At 39.0% G+C, this 18612-nt stretch overlaps 1 protein-coding gene across 2 annotated transcripts in view; it reads right to left on the bottom strand.

Moving 5' to 3' along the window:
* Positions 1–17604, bottom strand: part of MIB1 (MIB E3 ubiquitin protein ligase 1) — a 117023-nt gene extending 99419 nt beyond the window's left edge. The window contains exon 1 of one of the 2 annotated variants that reach the window (XM_068562325.1): positions 17527–17604. Coding sequence is in view for 1 of the 2 variants with exons in the window: in XM_068562324.1 (XP_068418425.1) it covers positions 16778–17006 (229 nt within the window). In the remaining variant the exon portion in view is untranslated. Of the gene's footprint in view, positions 1–16777; positions 17007–17526 lie in introns of those variants that run through there. The other variant, XM_068562324.1, reaches the window with a different exon arrangement.
* Positions 17605–18612: the final 1008 nt, after the last annotated feature.

Genomic DNA, 18612 nt, shown 5'->3' with positions numbered 1-18612 from the left:
GATAATGGTAGTTTAAGCCAGGGTGATGATAGTGGAAGTGGAGAGAAATAGAGTCAAGAGAGATTTAGGTCTTGGTGGCTACGGGTTAGAAAATAAAAGATGTAGAAGGTAACAAAAAAACAAAAAAAAGTATAAATAAGATCATTAAAGAGAATACAAACAGATAAGTATTAGAGATATTTAGGAACAAACAGCACAATAAACTGAAACCTAGAACTGCTCCCTTAAAAAACAGAAAGGGAGCCACCAACAAAAACATAAATAAGCACATGCTTATCAAATAATGCAAGCTCAGGGCTCCACTGAGAAACTCATTCAAGAAACTAAATCAAAAAAAAAAAAAAAAAAAAAGAATCAGGAAACGTTTTTTAGAAATGGTGGATGAGTAGACCTTTCAAAGGAAGAAAGAAACCTCAGAAGAGCACAGAGTATGTTCAATGAACCAGGAGCAGCTTTGTTTGGCAGGATTATGAAATATAGTCAGAGACTTAGAGATAAATTTTAGAGTCATGCTGGGAGATAATAAGATAAAACATAATTTCTGATCTGTATATTTAAATTGTTGCATTAAATGGGGAAAACAAAGGTATGCGATTTCAGAAACTACTTACATAACTTACTGGCCAGGTAATGTTCAGAATCAAGCTTTTTAAACTACTCTGGGACCAATATTCTCATCTATAAATTGAGAAAATACTTCCTTTCATAGATGTTATGGACTGGAAGGTTCCCCCCAAAATCCCTAACCTCCAATGTGATGATATTTGGAGATAAGCCCTTTGGGAGGTAATTAGGTTTAGATGAGGCAATGAGGGTGGGACTCCCATGATGGGATTAGTGTCTTTCTAAGAAGAGGAAGAGAGACCAAAGTGTCTCCCTCTCTCTCTTCCTCTGTCATGTGAAAACAAAGCAAGAAGGCAGCTATCTGCAAGCCAAGGAGAGAGCCCTCAATAGGGAACCAAAGTGGCCACCCCCCTGAACTTGGACTACCCAGCCTCTAGAACTGTGAGAAATAAATTCCTGTTGTTTAAATCAGCCAGTCTGTGGTAGATTGTTATGGCATCCCAAGCAGACTAAGACAATATGGAAAGGGACACTGTGAAGCTAAAGTGATATAATAGAGGTAAACATACTCTGAAAGGCATTAGCATAAAAGGTAAGTATAAAGAATTATACTGCAATTAATTTAATCTTAATATAGATATATTAAATGTACCAGTCATCTATTTAAATAATTTAATGATCAAAGTCATCACATACCCCAGGCAAATTCAGCAATACTTATACAAAAATTAAAGAACTCAATAAATTTCTCAATTTCCCAGAGACTGCATACAGAAAATATTCAATTATTCATGTGTGGATTACCCCCATTTTAGCAAATTACCCGCCCTCTCCATTTGTTAATTACTCTTTTATCTCAGGTTTTCCCCCAAGTTTATGGCTTCCCTGCAGCTGTACCTGTCCGCTCTGTTCCTTTAATTGTTTTCACTCCAGAAGAGCAACAGAGGACACAACTGCCACGTGAGACAGTCCTACACAAGAGTAGTTCATCCACCACTTCTCATTCTAACCTATGGCTAATTCTGACTGCATCAATCATGAAAATTATCATCAGCCATAGGCCCAAAAGAAATTATACTCTAGTCTAACAGACTGTAAACTAAAATTAAAAACCAAATTTATAGCTGCACAACTCAGAGCTACCAGCATTCACTAGTATTGCATGCTTCAGTCTTTTACAATATAAATCAAAAGGCCAAATCTATTCTTCCTTTTGGGGTGTATAAATGAATACACAGAAAAGGATTTGTTTGGTGTTTTTCAATCACAGAAGGATTTTTTTTTTTTGAAGTACCAAATAATCCATAACCTGGCTAATCATCCCATGGGTTACTAAGAATTTGCTATATTTTGCTTTAAATCAATATATAAACCATTCCTTATAATGTTCACTTTGAAAACATAATTTTGTAATTACTCCTGATATTATCTCCTAACACAAATAGCAAAAGTCTACAAAGTTAAGAAAGAAATTATCCTAGCTCACATATAGATATTTTTTAAGGTAAATTCTAAAACCTATCAACAGACAAAGATTTTGAAGAACTGTCATAATTGTCTGATGCAAGCCTACTAAAATGAATTTTAAATTTTCATAAAATTGCACTTTTTAATAAGAAATAGCAAGAATCACAATATGAGGTTTTTTTTAATTCATCAATTTAAATACTGAAATACAGGTACACCCCTGCTTTATTTATGCATTTTATATCAGGTACATTCCTGGAAAACCAAGTGTATACTTAAAATGGAGGAAAGGTGTGGCAGATTGTATTTTCCAAAGAAAGCCTCACCGATCTATATCCACCCCAAGTGCTCTTCTGACAAGAGGACAATGAATGACAAGTGGCCATCAAGAGGCGGGTCTGTTTTCCTCCCCACTGATCCTGGGGGGACATCTGCAACTGCCTTGGTTAATAGAAGGTGGCAGAAGTGACACCATATGACGTCTGTGCCGCCTGTCTGTCCACGTCTCTCTCTCCCCCTCAGGATTCATGCCCCCACATGCCTTGGCAGCTCTTTCATACTAAGTCTGGCTACCCTGAAGCTGCCACAGAGAGGAGACCACTTGGCGAGGCCATAAAGAGGTATCAAGAGATGCCCGAGGAAGCCTGGCTGTGCAGCCCCTCCACTGTTTGACTCTCCTAGCTGGGGCCCTAGATACTGTGGAGCAGAGGCAAGCCATTCCCCACTGAGCCTCTCCAAATCCCTGAGGGGTAGAAGCCCTGAGCATAGAAACTGTTTCACACCACTAAGTTTGGGGGTATTTGTTGTGTAACCATTGCAACCAGAACAAAGCAAGTTAAAAATAAGTTACAATCTTTATTAAATTACAGTTCCCTGCAGTACAGCATAGCAAAAATATGGGTAAATTAAAGAGCTAAATATGAAAAAAAGAAAACCATAAAAGTGCTAGAAAAAATAGTTGAACAGCATCTTTTACAATTCTGAGTAAAGTCTCTCTAAGCATGACACAAAACCTAGAAGTCACACACACATATAGAAGTGTATAAATAGAGAAAACCTGGAAACGCCTCCAAACTGCTGACAGTAGTTGAGGGTACACAGATGAGGAAGGAGAGGGCACCTTCACATTTTTTCTATATACACTTTTCAATTGTTTAGTTTTATTATAAGTATATTAATTTCATAATTTTAAAAAGAAAATACAAAACAAGAGATACCAACTTTATCCTCTTAAATTGGAACAGATTAAAAATAATATGTCAGTGTACGTGAAGATGGTGTCAAGAGAGCCAGTCATACTGCTGAGAGGGAAGCAGAAATTGATACAATCTCTATGGAAGGTACTTGCAAAATGTTTCAAATGCTTTAAAAGATTTGGACCCTGTCTTCAAATTTAAAAGGTACATCTCATGATACTAAATTGTTTGCAGTAAATAAAAATTTAACATAACATGTTGAAAAGATGGGGATGCGGCTATTTATGTGTAAACTAAGGTAATCCATAGAAATTCTATGCAGTTATTAAACCATGTTGTAGAAGAAATGCTACTGAGATGGTAAACTATATTATTATTTTATAAAGCAGTACGCAAAGAATTACAATAGAGCACTTTGGCACATAAATTACATTATACATATAACACATGTGCCCAGAAAAACTAGAAAGATAACCCCCAAAATGTGCTTGACAGGATCGCCCTTTGGGGTTTTCCAAGTTTTCTACACTGGGTATGTATTAATTCTAGGAAGCAGTTGGGCGAGAAGGGGCATTTAATATGCAGTATAAGCATCAGAAATGCTGGTATATGTCACTTATAAATAAAAGCTAAAAATAAACAAAAACATGAGGAACTCCAAGTACCTACAGAAACCAACTTTCAAATAGTTAGTTCAGCAACGTGGTACACTGCTACTCAGAAGTTTTTACGTCTTTTAACCCTTACCCTAACTGAGTATTCTGTGCTTATGAAAAGAAAATATATAGCTAATAAGTACACTCCTTATTGCCACGTGCCTTAAGAGTCTAATTTGTCTTACCACAGGAAAGCATCATGACCAAAAACATCCTAATTAACGTCAAATAGCAGTAACAGTAAATGTCCACACAGTAGTTAAGTTTCTGAACAGGTCTAAAATAGGTCTCCTATGCCATCACAAAAAGTCAAATACACTAAACAAATGGGTATCCAATACACACTAAGAGGTATATCCTAATTTATCTGCACAGCTCTACAAATGAGTGCTGACTGATGAAAGGCAAAGGGAAAATGTATCCCAACCTCCTCACTTGACCAGAAAAGGAAAAGCCCAGTTTTCAGCTGTTCCCCTATTTACATATTTTTCATCTCTAAGTTCATTTTCTCCAAAATACAATAACATTCATGAGCTCTTAATCTGAGTACAGGCTTTCTTTAAAAGCAACCATTTAAACATACAATGTGATAACTGGTTAAAAAAAAATAAAAAACTTCTACAATTCACGGTTTTAAAGAATACTTCAGGAAGACCACTAATGCACACAAAAGCACATCCAAATCCTTTCTTGGTTCCCACAGTTCAAATGCCAACAAAGCTACTGAACAGCTGTGAAACAGACTAATGCTGAGAATTGGAAAAAGTAAACAAAGCAACCCACTCCACTACCAAAATGAGCAGTACAGAATTTTTAATGAGAATGCAATTAATTGACTTTAAAACAAAAGATGACATTTAAAGAAAACATAAAAAAGGAAAAAGGATTAAATGAACAAGGCCAACATTTTACTGGTCTCTCACTCTGGTAGCTTTTTTGTTTCCCTTTACTTCATCCACCCAATTCATTCTCAACTAAAAGCATTCCCTTCCATTCTAAACCTCCTTAGCCCTGGCAAGAGTTATTCCTTAAAAATTCAATAAAATTTAATTCCCTAACTAAACCCATAAATGCTTTTTCTCCTTCCTACAGAATACCATATCACCCTAGAGAGTTAACACTCTTTCCCTTTGCTAAGCTTTATGAAGACATCTGCCACCGTTAAATGAACCACCTGATGATAGCTTTTGACTCATTCTAATACTCAAATGACCATCTGCTCTACATTTTAATGACATCTCGCCTAAATTCAATAACTTAGAGAATTTACATAGCTTAAGTCTTTTTGTTGGCAAATTTTATGAGACCAGTAAAACACTATGGTCAAGATCAATAACCACAAGTTCTTAAAAGAGCCAAGAAAAACAGCTCAAGTTCATAAAGCACTGATTTATTTAAGTAAAATGTTAAATTTCTAGAGAGAAAAAATGATTGAAAGAGAGAAGGTTCTCACTACAAGCAGTTCATTATGTGAAGCACTTAAACATGGAACAAGAATATGTGAATTATCACTTTGTATAAGAGCAAAAGAAAAAGCAAACAATGTAAATGTTCATTAACAAGAGAGTGAAGATATGTATTAGGTATACAATGGAATACCTAAAATGAACGCTCAAGAGCCACACAATTCAACATGGATGAATCCTTCAACCATAATGCTGAATTTTAAAATTATTCAAGAATACAGAATGTTGCAAATAAAGTACTATGCACTGTTTACGGATATATACAACACAGCATAAATGTAAAGAAACCCATGGGAATTACTAATTTCTATACGGTGGTTACTTTAGGAGAGGAAGGGAATGAAATTGGGAAGAAGTACAGAGAGTGTTTTAAACATTAGAAATGCTTTATTTCTAGATAGGTTCACAGTTATTTATTTATTTCTTTATTAATCACTTATCCACTTGGATATCTTAAATATTATGTAATAAATTTTAAAACGTTTTTAAAATAAAAAATAAGCATTCCCAGTAGACTAGTATAGTGCCTACCTAATCCTCTAACCTTCTGCCCTAATTAAAAGATTTTACCTAACCTTAAAGAATAATTTACAAGTCATTAACCAGTGTTTAAAAGCAGTTACTTATTGTGGCATAACCATTTGCTGATGTCACTCAACCAACGAAGAATTCCTATTTCTGATTTATGGATTCATTCAATTTTAACCCCAAATCAATGTGACAAAAAGTTTACAGAGATTAAAGAGGGTTAACCAACTAGAGTATGCATCTTATTCTCCCTGAACCATCAAAGTACTTATGGTTTAGAAATTGGCTGAAATGTAATTAAAATTCCTACTGAGGGTGAGGCCTTTGTGACCTGCCAGCTGGTTGGCGTACTGCACATTCCTTACTCTTGAGAAACAGTAAATTAGTGAAAATAGTATTGTTATTATTAATAATACTAACCACTACTTAAATCGGTACCAAGCTAGGTGCTTCACATATATTTTATTAACTTTCCCAGCAATACCAAAAGGTAGGCATTATTATCCTCATTTATAGATGAAGAAATTGAGGATATGAAGTCACACGTTAGTAAGTGGCAGGCTCAAATTCAAACCCATGTGAGGAGTCTGATTACAAAGCTTGGCCTCTTATGCTCTTACCCTACCAGGGTTTTTCCCTCTACTTAGCTCTGATTTTATTTGAAGAATAATTACATATCTAGGGCATCATGTTCCCCATTCAACCTTCTGCACTCAAAATGTAAGTTATTAAATCCTATTCTAATATTCAAATAAATCTCAAAGAGATACATTTTTAAAATTGAAAAGATTATCTACTTCTTAGTTAATTTCAAAAGTGTTGTAGAGTGAAACACCATCCACTTCCAACCAACTCCTGTTATGAGTTAAGGAGATGTCTTTGAAAGTGCCTCACCCAAAATCTAGAACTCTTTCATCATATCTTTTCTGTTGGACAAGTTATTCTCTCATCCATTTTTGCAGCCTCTGCTACTCTACTTTATTATAAGCTTGCATAATAAAATTACAATCATGCCTTACACAGTCCAAACAAAAGAAACAAGGCATCAAATAAGGTATACAACTGGCAATTTTAGTAATGTATTTGTTATTTTTAGCACTTGTTACACAAGAGTAGAAAACTAATGAGGTCAAACAAAAATAAGAATTTTATCCACTTTATTTTTTTCCTGCTAACAGATAAAAATTCATTTTTTCATTTTACAAGCAAAACACCTGTGTACCTTGACCTACTGCAACTTCATTTTACAGGTGAAGAATTAAAGTTTTAAAGAGACTAATGTTATAAGGTAGGGGGAAAAAAAAGACTGACAAACCTAGATTTGAATCTCAACCATCAACCAATTACTTATGAAATCTTGGGCAAATTAGTTCATTTCTCATAGCCTGTGTTCTCCTAAGTAAAATGAAGGCTATCAAACAACACTTTTGAGGATTAAATGAGATAAAGTACGTAAAAAGCTTAGTATAGTTCCTGACACATGATGGGAGCTCAGTAAATGTTAGTCCATTCCCCTAGTTAACGAGACCACGTGAGAAAATCTAGAATGAACAAATACCTTGACTTCCCTACTAAGCTCGTGCATTTTCCACTACTCCATGATAAGAGACTGGGAAAGAGGGGTGAGCAAGGCACCACAATGTAAAATATTACAATCTCAAACTTTTATGATTTATTATCGCTAGCCCTGCAAAACTCCCAAAATTCAAATAATGATTTGTTTTCATATCAAAACGTTTCTACTCCATTTCTTGATTTTTTCGGAACAAAATTATCATCAAGAAGATAAATCCACCCCAGAAGAAAGCTATATACTCTTATCATGAGTGTGCTTAGAGAATATAAACTAACCCTAACCACAGCAAGCATCTACAAAAGTAAATATGCTCCCAAAGGCACTCCAAAGCCAGAAATGAATGTCTGGACTACCTGCTGTGTTCCATTATCTCCTCCATTAATTTAAACCTCACCTTATCTTAGTTGGTTCTTCAAGTTCATTTAAAAGCCGGTTGTTTAGAATTCAGAACCATTTTCCCTCAGAAACAAAGTTTTAAAGATAACTTAGGTACCAGACTATTTCACAAGAACTTATTTACATAGAGCTCATCTATGGGCAAAGATCGAAATTGTTCCTGCGTTCCTAGTTCCATCTGAGGAGGTGCTTTAATCGCTGTAATGCAAACATGATGATAAAAAAAGGCAAGCTAAATTGGTACGGGGACATATGAAAGTATATGAGTAAAGAAATGGGCTTAGGAGAAGGAGGAGTGTTCTAAAAAAGCCATTTCCCTACAGATACTTAAAATGCATAAGCTCCTGCTTGATGACAGTGCAATGGTTTTCAAAGTGAAGTACGTGACCCAGGAAATACAAAAGATGATCTCTGAAATTAAAGAGATAAGCCCACAATCTCTTATCTGTTCCAAAATCCCAAAACTCTTAAGTTTTTTGTAAATGAGCAGGAAACTCACTTAGTGGTAAATCCTGATCTGAACAAACAAGAGGCTGTGTAGTCTTTATTTACCCCCTTAGCATAACCATTCATATGCTTCCTGCAGAAATATTGGTGTATCTGATGACAGGGTGCTGCTGTGGACCTGGAAGTGAGCATTAACAAAAGTTTATAAATTCAGTCCCAAGCATTCTGAATAAAGGGTTGTGGACCTCCATTAATACTTTTATATTTACTATTTTTCTTTTTTCCTTTTTTTTTTTTTTTGGCCACACCACACAGCTGTGGGATCTTAGGTCCTGACCAGGGATTGAACCCAGGCCCTCAGCAGTGAAAGCTCAGAGTCTCAACCACTGGACTGCCAGGGAATTCCCTATATTTACTATTTTGCTAAAAATCTATGAATGAAATTAGGTTATTAATTGTACATTATTCAGCTGATATTAGCACCCTCAGTGGGTCTCCACAAAAAAAAGAAAAAAAATCACACATGGAATACAAGGTGTACTAAAGGTGACTGGGAGTTTGACAGCGTGAGGGTCTAAATAACACTGTTGCTCACTTCTTGCACATTAAAATGGGCTGTACCTATTTTGTGCCTAGTTAAGCAGTCTTGTGGAGCACCTCCTAATGATACAAAACAACATGTTGTTGATTATCTTGCAACAAAGTGCTTGAGAGTCAAAATTAAGAATAGTTCCTTTTTTTTTTTTTTTTTTAAATAAAATAAGTACTCCCAAATTGCACACCTTTTCCGGAATGAAAAGTGGTTGTTAATGGTGTGTTCCCTAGAAGACACATATTTTTAAATTATACCGTTTAATCTATCCCTTCCAGGTAAAGGTGATGTCTGACAATAAATAAGAAAATAAATGCAGTCCAAAAGAAACTAGAGTAAAGCACGGTGAAAACTGACATTTGGAGATACTTCCATCATTATATGGTCTTTAATGCTGAAACAATGTGTATCACCAATAAACTCTAATATCTGCATCCATAAAAGAACAGCACTTTTATTTCATTTTAAATTCAGTGGATTCTGAATTTATTTATTCACAATGTAAAAGTGAAACACGGTCCAATTCGTTTGTTAGAATTGATCAGCATCAGAAAAGATGGAAAATTACTAGCTAAATTTCAATAAAAATGTTTACTTAACTGATGAATGGGATAGAAAAATAAGACTGAGATTTGGTAAACACACTGTATTAATCAGGGTCCAGTCAGGAGACAGGGAACCACACCACTTCTAGAAATGGGGAAACAATGAAAAAATAGTATTATTAAAATGTAAGAGGCGGGGAATTCCCTGGTGGCGCAGTGGTTAAGAATCCGCCTGCCAATGCAGGGGACACGGGTTCGAGCCCTGGTCTGGGAAGATCCCACATGCCCCAGAGCAACTAAGCCCATGTGCCACAACTACTGAGCCTGTGCTCTACAGCCCGCGAGCCGCAACTACTGAAGCCCGCGCGCCTAGAGCCTGTGCTCCACAATAAGAAAAGCCACTGCAATAAGAAGCAGGCACACTGCAACAAAGAGTAGACCCCGCTCGCCACAACTAGAGAAAGCCCGTGCACAGCAACAAAGACCCAATGCAGCCAAAAATAAAAATAAGTAAATAAATTTTTAAAAAATAATAAATCATGGCATATTAAAAAAAAAAAAAAAAGGAAGAGGCTTTAAGGAGGTGTCTCATAGGGCTGGGATCCAGACTTTTAAAGAGGGGTTGCAACTGGCAGGTGCTAGGGTCACGGGGCGGGGGGGCGCACATCAGGCTACTTCTGATGGTGTTGGAAATAAGCAAACTGGAATCAAATACTGACACTGAAATCCTGCTTAGTGAAATGATACTTGAAGGAAGAGCAAGCAAAACAAGAAAGAGCGTATCCCTTCCCACCCCCAAGCCTTCCAGTCTCCATCCAGCGCCCCCTATTGGCAGAGCCAACAGGGATCCAGCTGACAAAGGAAAAATACCATCTGCAGACTCCCAGACCAGCCTCAGGGGTAGGAGCACAGAGAGTGAGCTGAAGGCAAGAGACAACAGCTTAATAACCAGCAAGCACACATCAGAAATGCACTTCTTCCCTTTGGCTCTATCGTCTATCTTCGTGAAGTCTCCTGAGAGCTAATGCGTCCAACAAAATCAAGAATGGAAACAAACTCAATTTAGAATCAGACTTGATTTACTAACATACTAAACCAAGATTTCCAAAAGCAATGAAGAAAAATCATATTGCTCTCATTAAAAAGAAAAACAATAATTTGATGAGATGAAAAGCAAAATACCAAAATACCACCCTGAGGTTAGATCCTTTCAGTCTAAGTCTTTATCCTTTTTCTACATATATTTTCCATAAAAAAAACTTGTAGTCTTTTTCCAAACTTACATAAAAAACACAGTATTACCTACAGTATCTCTTTGAAATCTACTTTTTCACTCACCATATATCTGGTAAATATAGGCTAATTCTTTCATTTTAACTGATAATATTTTATTGTATGGGACTCATGCAACATAATATACTTTACATATAAATTTTCAGTCATTTCAAATTACTGCTTTTATAAACAAGACTAGAGTGAATTTCTTTATACATATCTCTTTATGGATGTGTGCTTGAGAATCTCGTGACGTAACATTTAGAAGTAAATTTTCTCAACTACAGGATACATGAATTTTTTTTTTAAATTTACAAGATGTTGCCAAACTGCTTCTCAAAGTAGTTGTACTAATTTACAATCCCACCAGTAACTTGAGAGTTCTGATTTCCCCATATTCTTTACCAATGCATACTATTTTTAGACTTTTAATCAATCTGAACGGGGTGAAGTCTCTTTTTTTAATTTGTATTTCCCAGGTTAGCTGTGATTTAGCTGTATGAATAAATATTAGCTCTTTACTATTAACATTAAATCAAATTTTCAAAGGTAGAGGGAAATTCATTATTTAAATTGATATAATCCATTTATTTCATTGCTAAACGAAAAAGCTAGCTAGCTGGCTTCTAACTTCTAATTGAAAATTTTCTCCCACACCAGGTAATGTAAGTATCTATGTTGCCCCTGAGCACACACATACAAACATAAATATTAATAAGCCAATTTTTCTCATAAAACAAAAGAAGCTTTATGAACAAGGTGAGTTTCAGTAAGATCTGATAGTTTAGAGACGTGACCATGTCACATCTTCTGCCAAGGGCAGAGCTTGGCTTCAAGAGTGCAGGATGACTGGGACTTGGAGCCACTGTTTGGAACAAAGAAAACATAAAAGATGAAGAACCCCAATAAAGTAAAAAAACAATACCATATAGTAAAGGCTGACCAGCCGAGCTGGAGAATCTGACAGCCTCATGTGCAGCTCAATTACTTGCTTTGACAGCAATTACTTTCCAAAAACTCTTTCACAGGACTGAAAATGTTTTCTTAAAGGAGGCTAAAGATAATTACATGTAATAAACTACCTGTCATGTTGGATACACACAGAAAAACCATTAATCTCCAACAATGTTACATTAAGTTAATCAAATAACCATATCACAGACTAGAATAAATTATTTAAATTTCCTAATCAATTTTCCCTCAGGAAAAGTAATACAAATGGTGATCATTTCTGAACTACTATACCATAAATGGAAGAGAGAATGATGAGGAAAAGCAATGAACTGAGTTTTCATCCCTACATCTGCCATTCACCAGCTTTGTGACTGGACAAGTTTCTTCATCTCTCCAAGCCTTAGTTCCCTTTTATCTGTGTTAGGATAATATCTACCTAACCGCAGATCAAATGAGTCCAGAGTTCTTTGAAAAAAGCATTTTATTCAGAAAATATTCATCCAGAGCTATGGCTTTGCTAGAAAATGGAGATACAAGGAACACACACACACACACACTCCTTCCTCTCAAACTAATAATCTCATGCAAAAGACAATTACAACACAGCATACCTGTGGCAGTAGACAGAAGCACAGAGTGCACTGTGATCACACTGCCTAGCAATTAAGGAAGGTGGAAGAGAACCTGGTGGGCAGCTACCGGGAAATACATCCAAAAGCAATACCTAATCCAACCAGAGGGATAAGGCTGTAAAGTTTAGGACGAAAATATATATTAAGACAGCGTTATATTTGCAAACAAATACATATATTAGAAAGCTGTTTTGGGACTTCCCTGGTGGCACAGTGGTTAAGAATCCGCCTGCCAATGCAGGGGACTCGGGTTTGAGCCCTGGCCCAGGAAGATCCCACATGCTGCGGAGCAACTAAGCCTGTGCGTCCCAACGACTGAGCCTGCGCTCTAGAGCCCGCGAGCCACAACTACTGAGCCCGGGTGCCACAACTACTGAAGCCCGCGCACCTAGAGCCCATGCTCCGCAACAAGAGAAGCCACCGCAATAAGCCCGTGCACCGCAACGAAGAGTAGCCCCCCTCTCGTGGAAACTAGAGACAACCTGCACACAGCAACTAGGACCCAACACAGCCAAAATAAATAAAATAAAATAAATAAATTTTTTAAAAAGAGTAGTTAAAAAAAGAAAAAGAGTAGTTTGTTTTTTTTTTTTAAAAAGAAAGCTGTTTCATGTTGCTTTATTTCCTCCCCTTCTTCCTGCCCAATAATGTCAGTCTCCAAAATTGAAGACATATATTACTGACAAACAATGAAGGCTTGGAATCAGCTGAGGGGAAAAGGAAACACCAAAGAGCCTGGACATCTCAAAAGACAAGCAGTCACTTAGCATCCTGCTATTCAAAGTGTGTCCATGAGCCAGCATCATCTCCATCACCTGGGCACTTTTAAACTACTCTTGCTGAATCCCATACCTACTGAATGAGAATGTCTATTTTTAAAGGTTCCCAGTTAATCTGCATGCTTACTGTCTGTCTGAGAAGTACTGACAGAGGGATGACTATTTCTTGAGATCTTCAAGTTGATTTCTTGAGGTCCTCAGTTCAACCAAGCCGCAATTTACAAGGAGTATTAAAACTAGATGGACTTTCATTACTTAAAACATTGTTTTAGCAGATGAAGATAAAAAGGAAAAGACATTTTACGTATTTAAAATAGATAGGATCTATAGGAAAATCAAGTTTTCCTTCCAGATGCCATTAGTAAAAAACCTCTCACAAAATCTCATCCTTTCCAGGTCTGGCATCCTATTCCCCAAACATTGTTCACACAAGTCCTGTTTTTTCCTAAGACTCTGTCCCCTGATAACACTCTTTTCTCCTGTAGTTCTAGAAACAGATGAGAAGAGAAACAGGAGGCCTCAGAAAGGCAACGCTGAGGGTTATTAATCCATTTCACTTTTTATCCAGGGTCAGCACTTCTAGACCTTCAATTGAATTGGGGATTCTCCCCAAATCCTATGAAATCAGTACCTAAATGATAAAAGGTCAACTATACCTACTTGATTACAGACTTCACAAAATTAACTCCAAACTAATTCACCAATAACATATATATTTTCACGAACTTCTTGCTCACTACAAATTAACCAAATATATCTGGATACAAGATAGAAGTTATATCATTCAAATATACACTAAATGCTCCTCTTCTCAAGGTTTGACTATCCTAGGCCAGAAATTCAAATTTATCATGTGTCACCTGAAAGAAAAAAAATAACAAAGCTTCTGTGCCAAAATGTTACAGACCCCACATAAAACCCTCAGACAAAATCTCCAACACACAGTATAGAAATATCAGAAAGATTCAAAATGACTCAACCATTCCAGAATCCTTAATTCTCAGGAAAGTTTCACAGAATTTTATTTTAAAAGCTACCCATTTATTCTTAAAAAAAAAAAAAAAAAAAAAAAAGCTACCCATTTCTTAATTCCGAAACAGACTGCAATAAATTTTCTGTTCATATAATGTGGGTAACAAGTAAGGAACAAAGAATGAATAACCAAAGGCTATCTCAGTTGTCCTGGTAAATATTACAAGACTTTTTAAAACTAACTATGAAATTTAAGAATACAAAAGGCATAAAAATATAACACACACCTACGTACCACCACCCAGTTTAAGACATAAAACTTACCCAAAAAATTACTACACTCCACTTCCTTCAGTGTAAAGATATCCACTCCCTTGAACTTGGCATTTATTATTATTTTTTGGTATACTTTTACCACATATGTACATATCCCCAAACCAATGAGTACCAACCCGCAGCAATCATACCTGGCAATGTCTGAAAAATGTTGGGTTATCATAACTGCAACCAGTGGGTAGAGACCAGGGATGTTGCCACAGTGCACAGGACAGCCCCCTCCAGCAAAGAATTATCTAATCAGTCCAAAACAGCAATAGTGCCAAAACTGAGAAACCCTGTCCTAAACAACAAACAGTACTGTTCTACATTTTAACATATCATACGTTTTCTTTTTAAAGAAACTTTACTTTCTTGCTTTATTTGCTTAAAATTAATTTTTCCAGAAGTGTTTTTAAAATGTTTGCGAACAGAATCAGATGAACAAGATGAATTGATACATACCAACAAATTAAATAATGTATAAAATTATCCTGTAAAGTAAACTAAGATTTTTAAACCTCTGAAAAATACCTGTTTTTACGTAAGATAATGAAACCATTTACACGACAGATATACTCCATACTAGAAAACATACAGACAACATGAATATCCCTTCAAAAATTGCTGTAGTACAGGATTTGTTACACTTTACCTTTACCCTGGAAAGATATTTAAAATTCCCCATAAACCTACAATTACTGATCCCAAGATGCATCCAAATTATTGAGCTCAAACTTTAGCTTTAGCTAGCAGGATAAAATTTTAAGAGTGCGCAGAAACAGGAATATGCCCCACACAGTGTTGTAGGAGGATAAATTGATAAAATGTCTTCGCAAGGCATTTAGTCAACATCTCTCAAAATATTAAATATGTGCACTCTTTGATGCAGCAATTCCACTTCCAACGTACTCAGTACTCATGCACAGGATATATGTACAAGGATTCATTCAATGCATCACTGTAATGAGAAAACCTGAAAGAATACAAATGCCCATCAACAAAGCACTGGTTAAATAAATTACTGCATCCAATCACTGTAATATTATGCAGCTGTGAAAGAATAAGGCCGACATCTATGTGCTAACATGGAACAATCACTAATAGGTACTATTAAGTTAAGAAGCAAAAGTACAGAAAAGAATATAGTAGTTTATTACCACTGGGCCTTAAAAGGGTTGCAGATTTACAATACGTTAATACATATGCTTGCAATGAGTATTCTGTAAGAACACACAAGAAACTGATAACAATGGTGGCCCCTTTTTGTACCGTGTTGGTCCTGCACATAAATCCTCCGCAATGTTTAAAAAGCCAGCAAAGAAACACAATTTTATGAATTATCTATTCAAAAACTGAATTGCCTTGTGTTAATTTCCTTTTTATTGGTGCTAACAATAACTATGTACCCATTTCAGGATTTGTTAGGTTCTGCCGAACTCAATCATAAAGCTTTAAAAATAGCTTATTTAAGCATTCCGAAAATTATCAAATTTTAAATTTGAAACTATTTCCTACTGAACAGAGTACCAAGGATAAATCTATGTGAAAATGAATTCGATTAAATTATTTTGAGAGCAAGCTTTCAGTTTACCATATTATATAAAAATTCTAGAGTCAATAACAAACAGTTCCCTGAAATTTGGTGAATCAAGAAGGACACTGACTCATTGCTGTGTTAATGGATAAGTCTCTGACATAACCTTACAAATGAACTGAGATGTTAAAAGATATCAGGTGTCCCCTATACCTATCTTCCACTTGAAAAGAATATTTAACACAAAGAAAGGGTTCAACAGCTTAGGCTGTTTTTCCCTCTATTGGTATAAAGATACACAACGAAACAATTAAAATGAAAAATCATTCCACAGGGTACTAAGTAGCAGCATTCAGCTACTGAACTCCAAGTCGTTCTATGTGTTAGATGAGGAGGAAAAAAGAGTATCGCAACAAATCCGAGGTACCAACGGCCCCTCGGCAATTGTAACCAGTCAACTAAACACCATATGGCAAGGCAAGCCTCCCTTCAGACACTGATCACTCGGTGGCTGATTAATTTCAATGGCTTATTAGACAGGCCTCTCCAGACCCCTTCCCTAGAGAAGGAGGAGGGGAAGTGTCTGCGGTCTTCCCGGTGCTTTGTGCCTTCCAGGCTTGAAAGCATCCCCGTGACGGTGCAGCCATCATTTCCCTTGGGGATGGGACGGAGGGAAGAGAAGAGGGCTCTTTTTTGCAAGTTTTTGTTTACCAGGTATTGAACCTAAAATTCCCTTTGGCTCCTTCTCCGCTCCCTCCAGCCAGGCGCTGCACGGTAGGCGTTCCACCGCGGGCTTCTCCCAGGCCGCCCGACGCCCCCGCACCCCGCCTCGCCCCTGCCCCTACGCGCGCAGGCCCCGGGCCAGGTGGCCGCCGCTTACCCGTGGGCGCGCTGTCCAGGATACGCAGGTCGTAGGCCCCGGAGCAGCGGTAGTTGGCGGCGGTGCCGTTGTCCCACACCACCACCACCTCCTCGGGGCTCTCGAAGCTCCGGACCGTGCCCACATGGCCCTCGCCGCCGTCCTGCTTCCCCCACTTCCAGTCCGGGCCGCGCACCACTCGGGCCCCGACCCCTTCCACCATCACCCGGTTATTCCTGGAGTTACTCATCGGGGCCCGAGCGGTGGGCTCTGCCGCCGCCGCCGCCGCCCGGGGACCCGTGAGGGAGTTGGGCCCGGGCCGGACTCTCGGCGCCGGCGGGGGCGGCAGCGAGCCCCGGGGGACGTGAGAATAACTCACGGGGGCGGCGGCGCGGTCCCCGCCGAGCCCACAGCCGCTCCCCAGCCGTCGCCGCCGCCGCCGCGCCCCCCGCTCGGACTGGAGGCCGGACTGCAGCAGCTCCGAGGCGGCGTCGGCGGGCGGGCAGAGAGGAGGGGGGCCGTGGGCGGGGACTCCCCCGCTTCCTCCGGGCTCCCCGGCCGGGCTACAGCGACGGCCGCCAGGAGACCACGCTCTCCCCCGACCGGGAGCGCGGGGCGCACAGGGGGCCGGGGGAGATTAGCCCCGGGGAGACGGCGCGGGCGGCGGGGAGCAAGCTTAACTGCCGGCCTATTTTCTCCCCCGGGCCCTCGTTCCGGGGTGGACGCCCGAGCGCCGGCGCCGCCTCCTCCCCCGTGGGCAGTGATGGTACCTGCCGGCGTCCGGCGAGCGCCCGGGCCCAGGGGCCCCCTTCTCTCTGCCCCCGCGCACGCCGCCGCGCTCCGCCCAGCAACAGAGTCCCCGCCGGGCGAGAGCGGCGCCACATCCGGGTACTGGCGCACCGAAGGCCGCAGCAGCACGTTCTCTGAGGGATTAGGAGAGGGCTCCTCAGTAACAGTACGGTAGAAGGGTTTTGGAGAGTTGCGCGACTGGAGAAAGAAAGCAGAGGGAAATCACTCCCTAAGCGCCTCACCAAGGCCCTGTGAGGGTGCGCATGCGCACGTCCTGTAAACGCTAAGGGGCAGACGCCCAGCCCCAGTCTGAGACGATGGAGGGGCGGTTCCCTGGAGTTGTTGCGGACCGGTTGTGCCGCGCGTCCCATTGGCTGTGAGGGAAGGGGCGGGGCAAGGAAGTGCGTCTGGCCGATTTTGAGGTGAGACTGGAGGCAGTGAGGATCCGGATGTGGTCTGGGCTGCTGAGACCGGGTACCTCTGGTGAGGTCAGTCTTTCATCAAGTTCTAGCGTACCTGGATGTACTAAGTGTGAATCTGGGATTACATAACGTTTTAGTCTTTTTGTTTTTAATTTTTGTTAGAGTATAGTTGATTTACAATGTTGTGTTAATTTCAGGTGTACAGCAAAGTGAATCTATTATACATACACATATATCTACTCTTTTTTAGATTCTTTTCCCATATAGGCCATTACAGAGCATTGAGTAGAGCTTCCTGTACTATAACAGTAGGTCCTTATTAGTTATCTATTTTATATATAGTAGTGTGTTTATGTAGTTTTCTTTTTTAACGGGGTGGGGAATAGGACAGATTATGACATAGATTAAGGGCAACCTGTATTTCTGTATACGTACATTGAAAGTATTTCAGACCACAGTGGGTAATTAGTGATGTGTTTCTAAACTGAGCAGAATGTTACTGAATGATGTGTGTCTTGCCTTTATGTGGAGTCAGGGTGGTAAGTAGATTCCAAACAGCACAAGCTCCTGGGAGAGACTTCACAAGCATATTGCCCATTTTAACATCTTGCCCATCCATTACATAATTCGGCCCCCAATCACAGA

Source organism: Eschrichtius robustus, chromosome 14 (genome assembly GCF_028021215.1).
Source record: "Eschrichtius robustus isolate mEscRob2 chromosome 14, mEscRob2.pri, whole genome shotgun sequence".
NCBI lineage: Eukaryota > Metazoa > Chordata > Mammalia > Artiodactyla > Eschrichtiidae > Eschrichtius > Eschrichtius robustus.
Note: the sequence above shows the minus strand (reverse complement) of the source record. Positions and strands in the feature narration are given on the sequence as shown.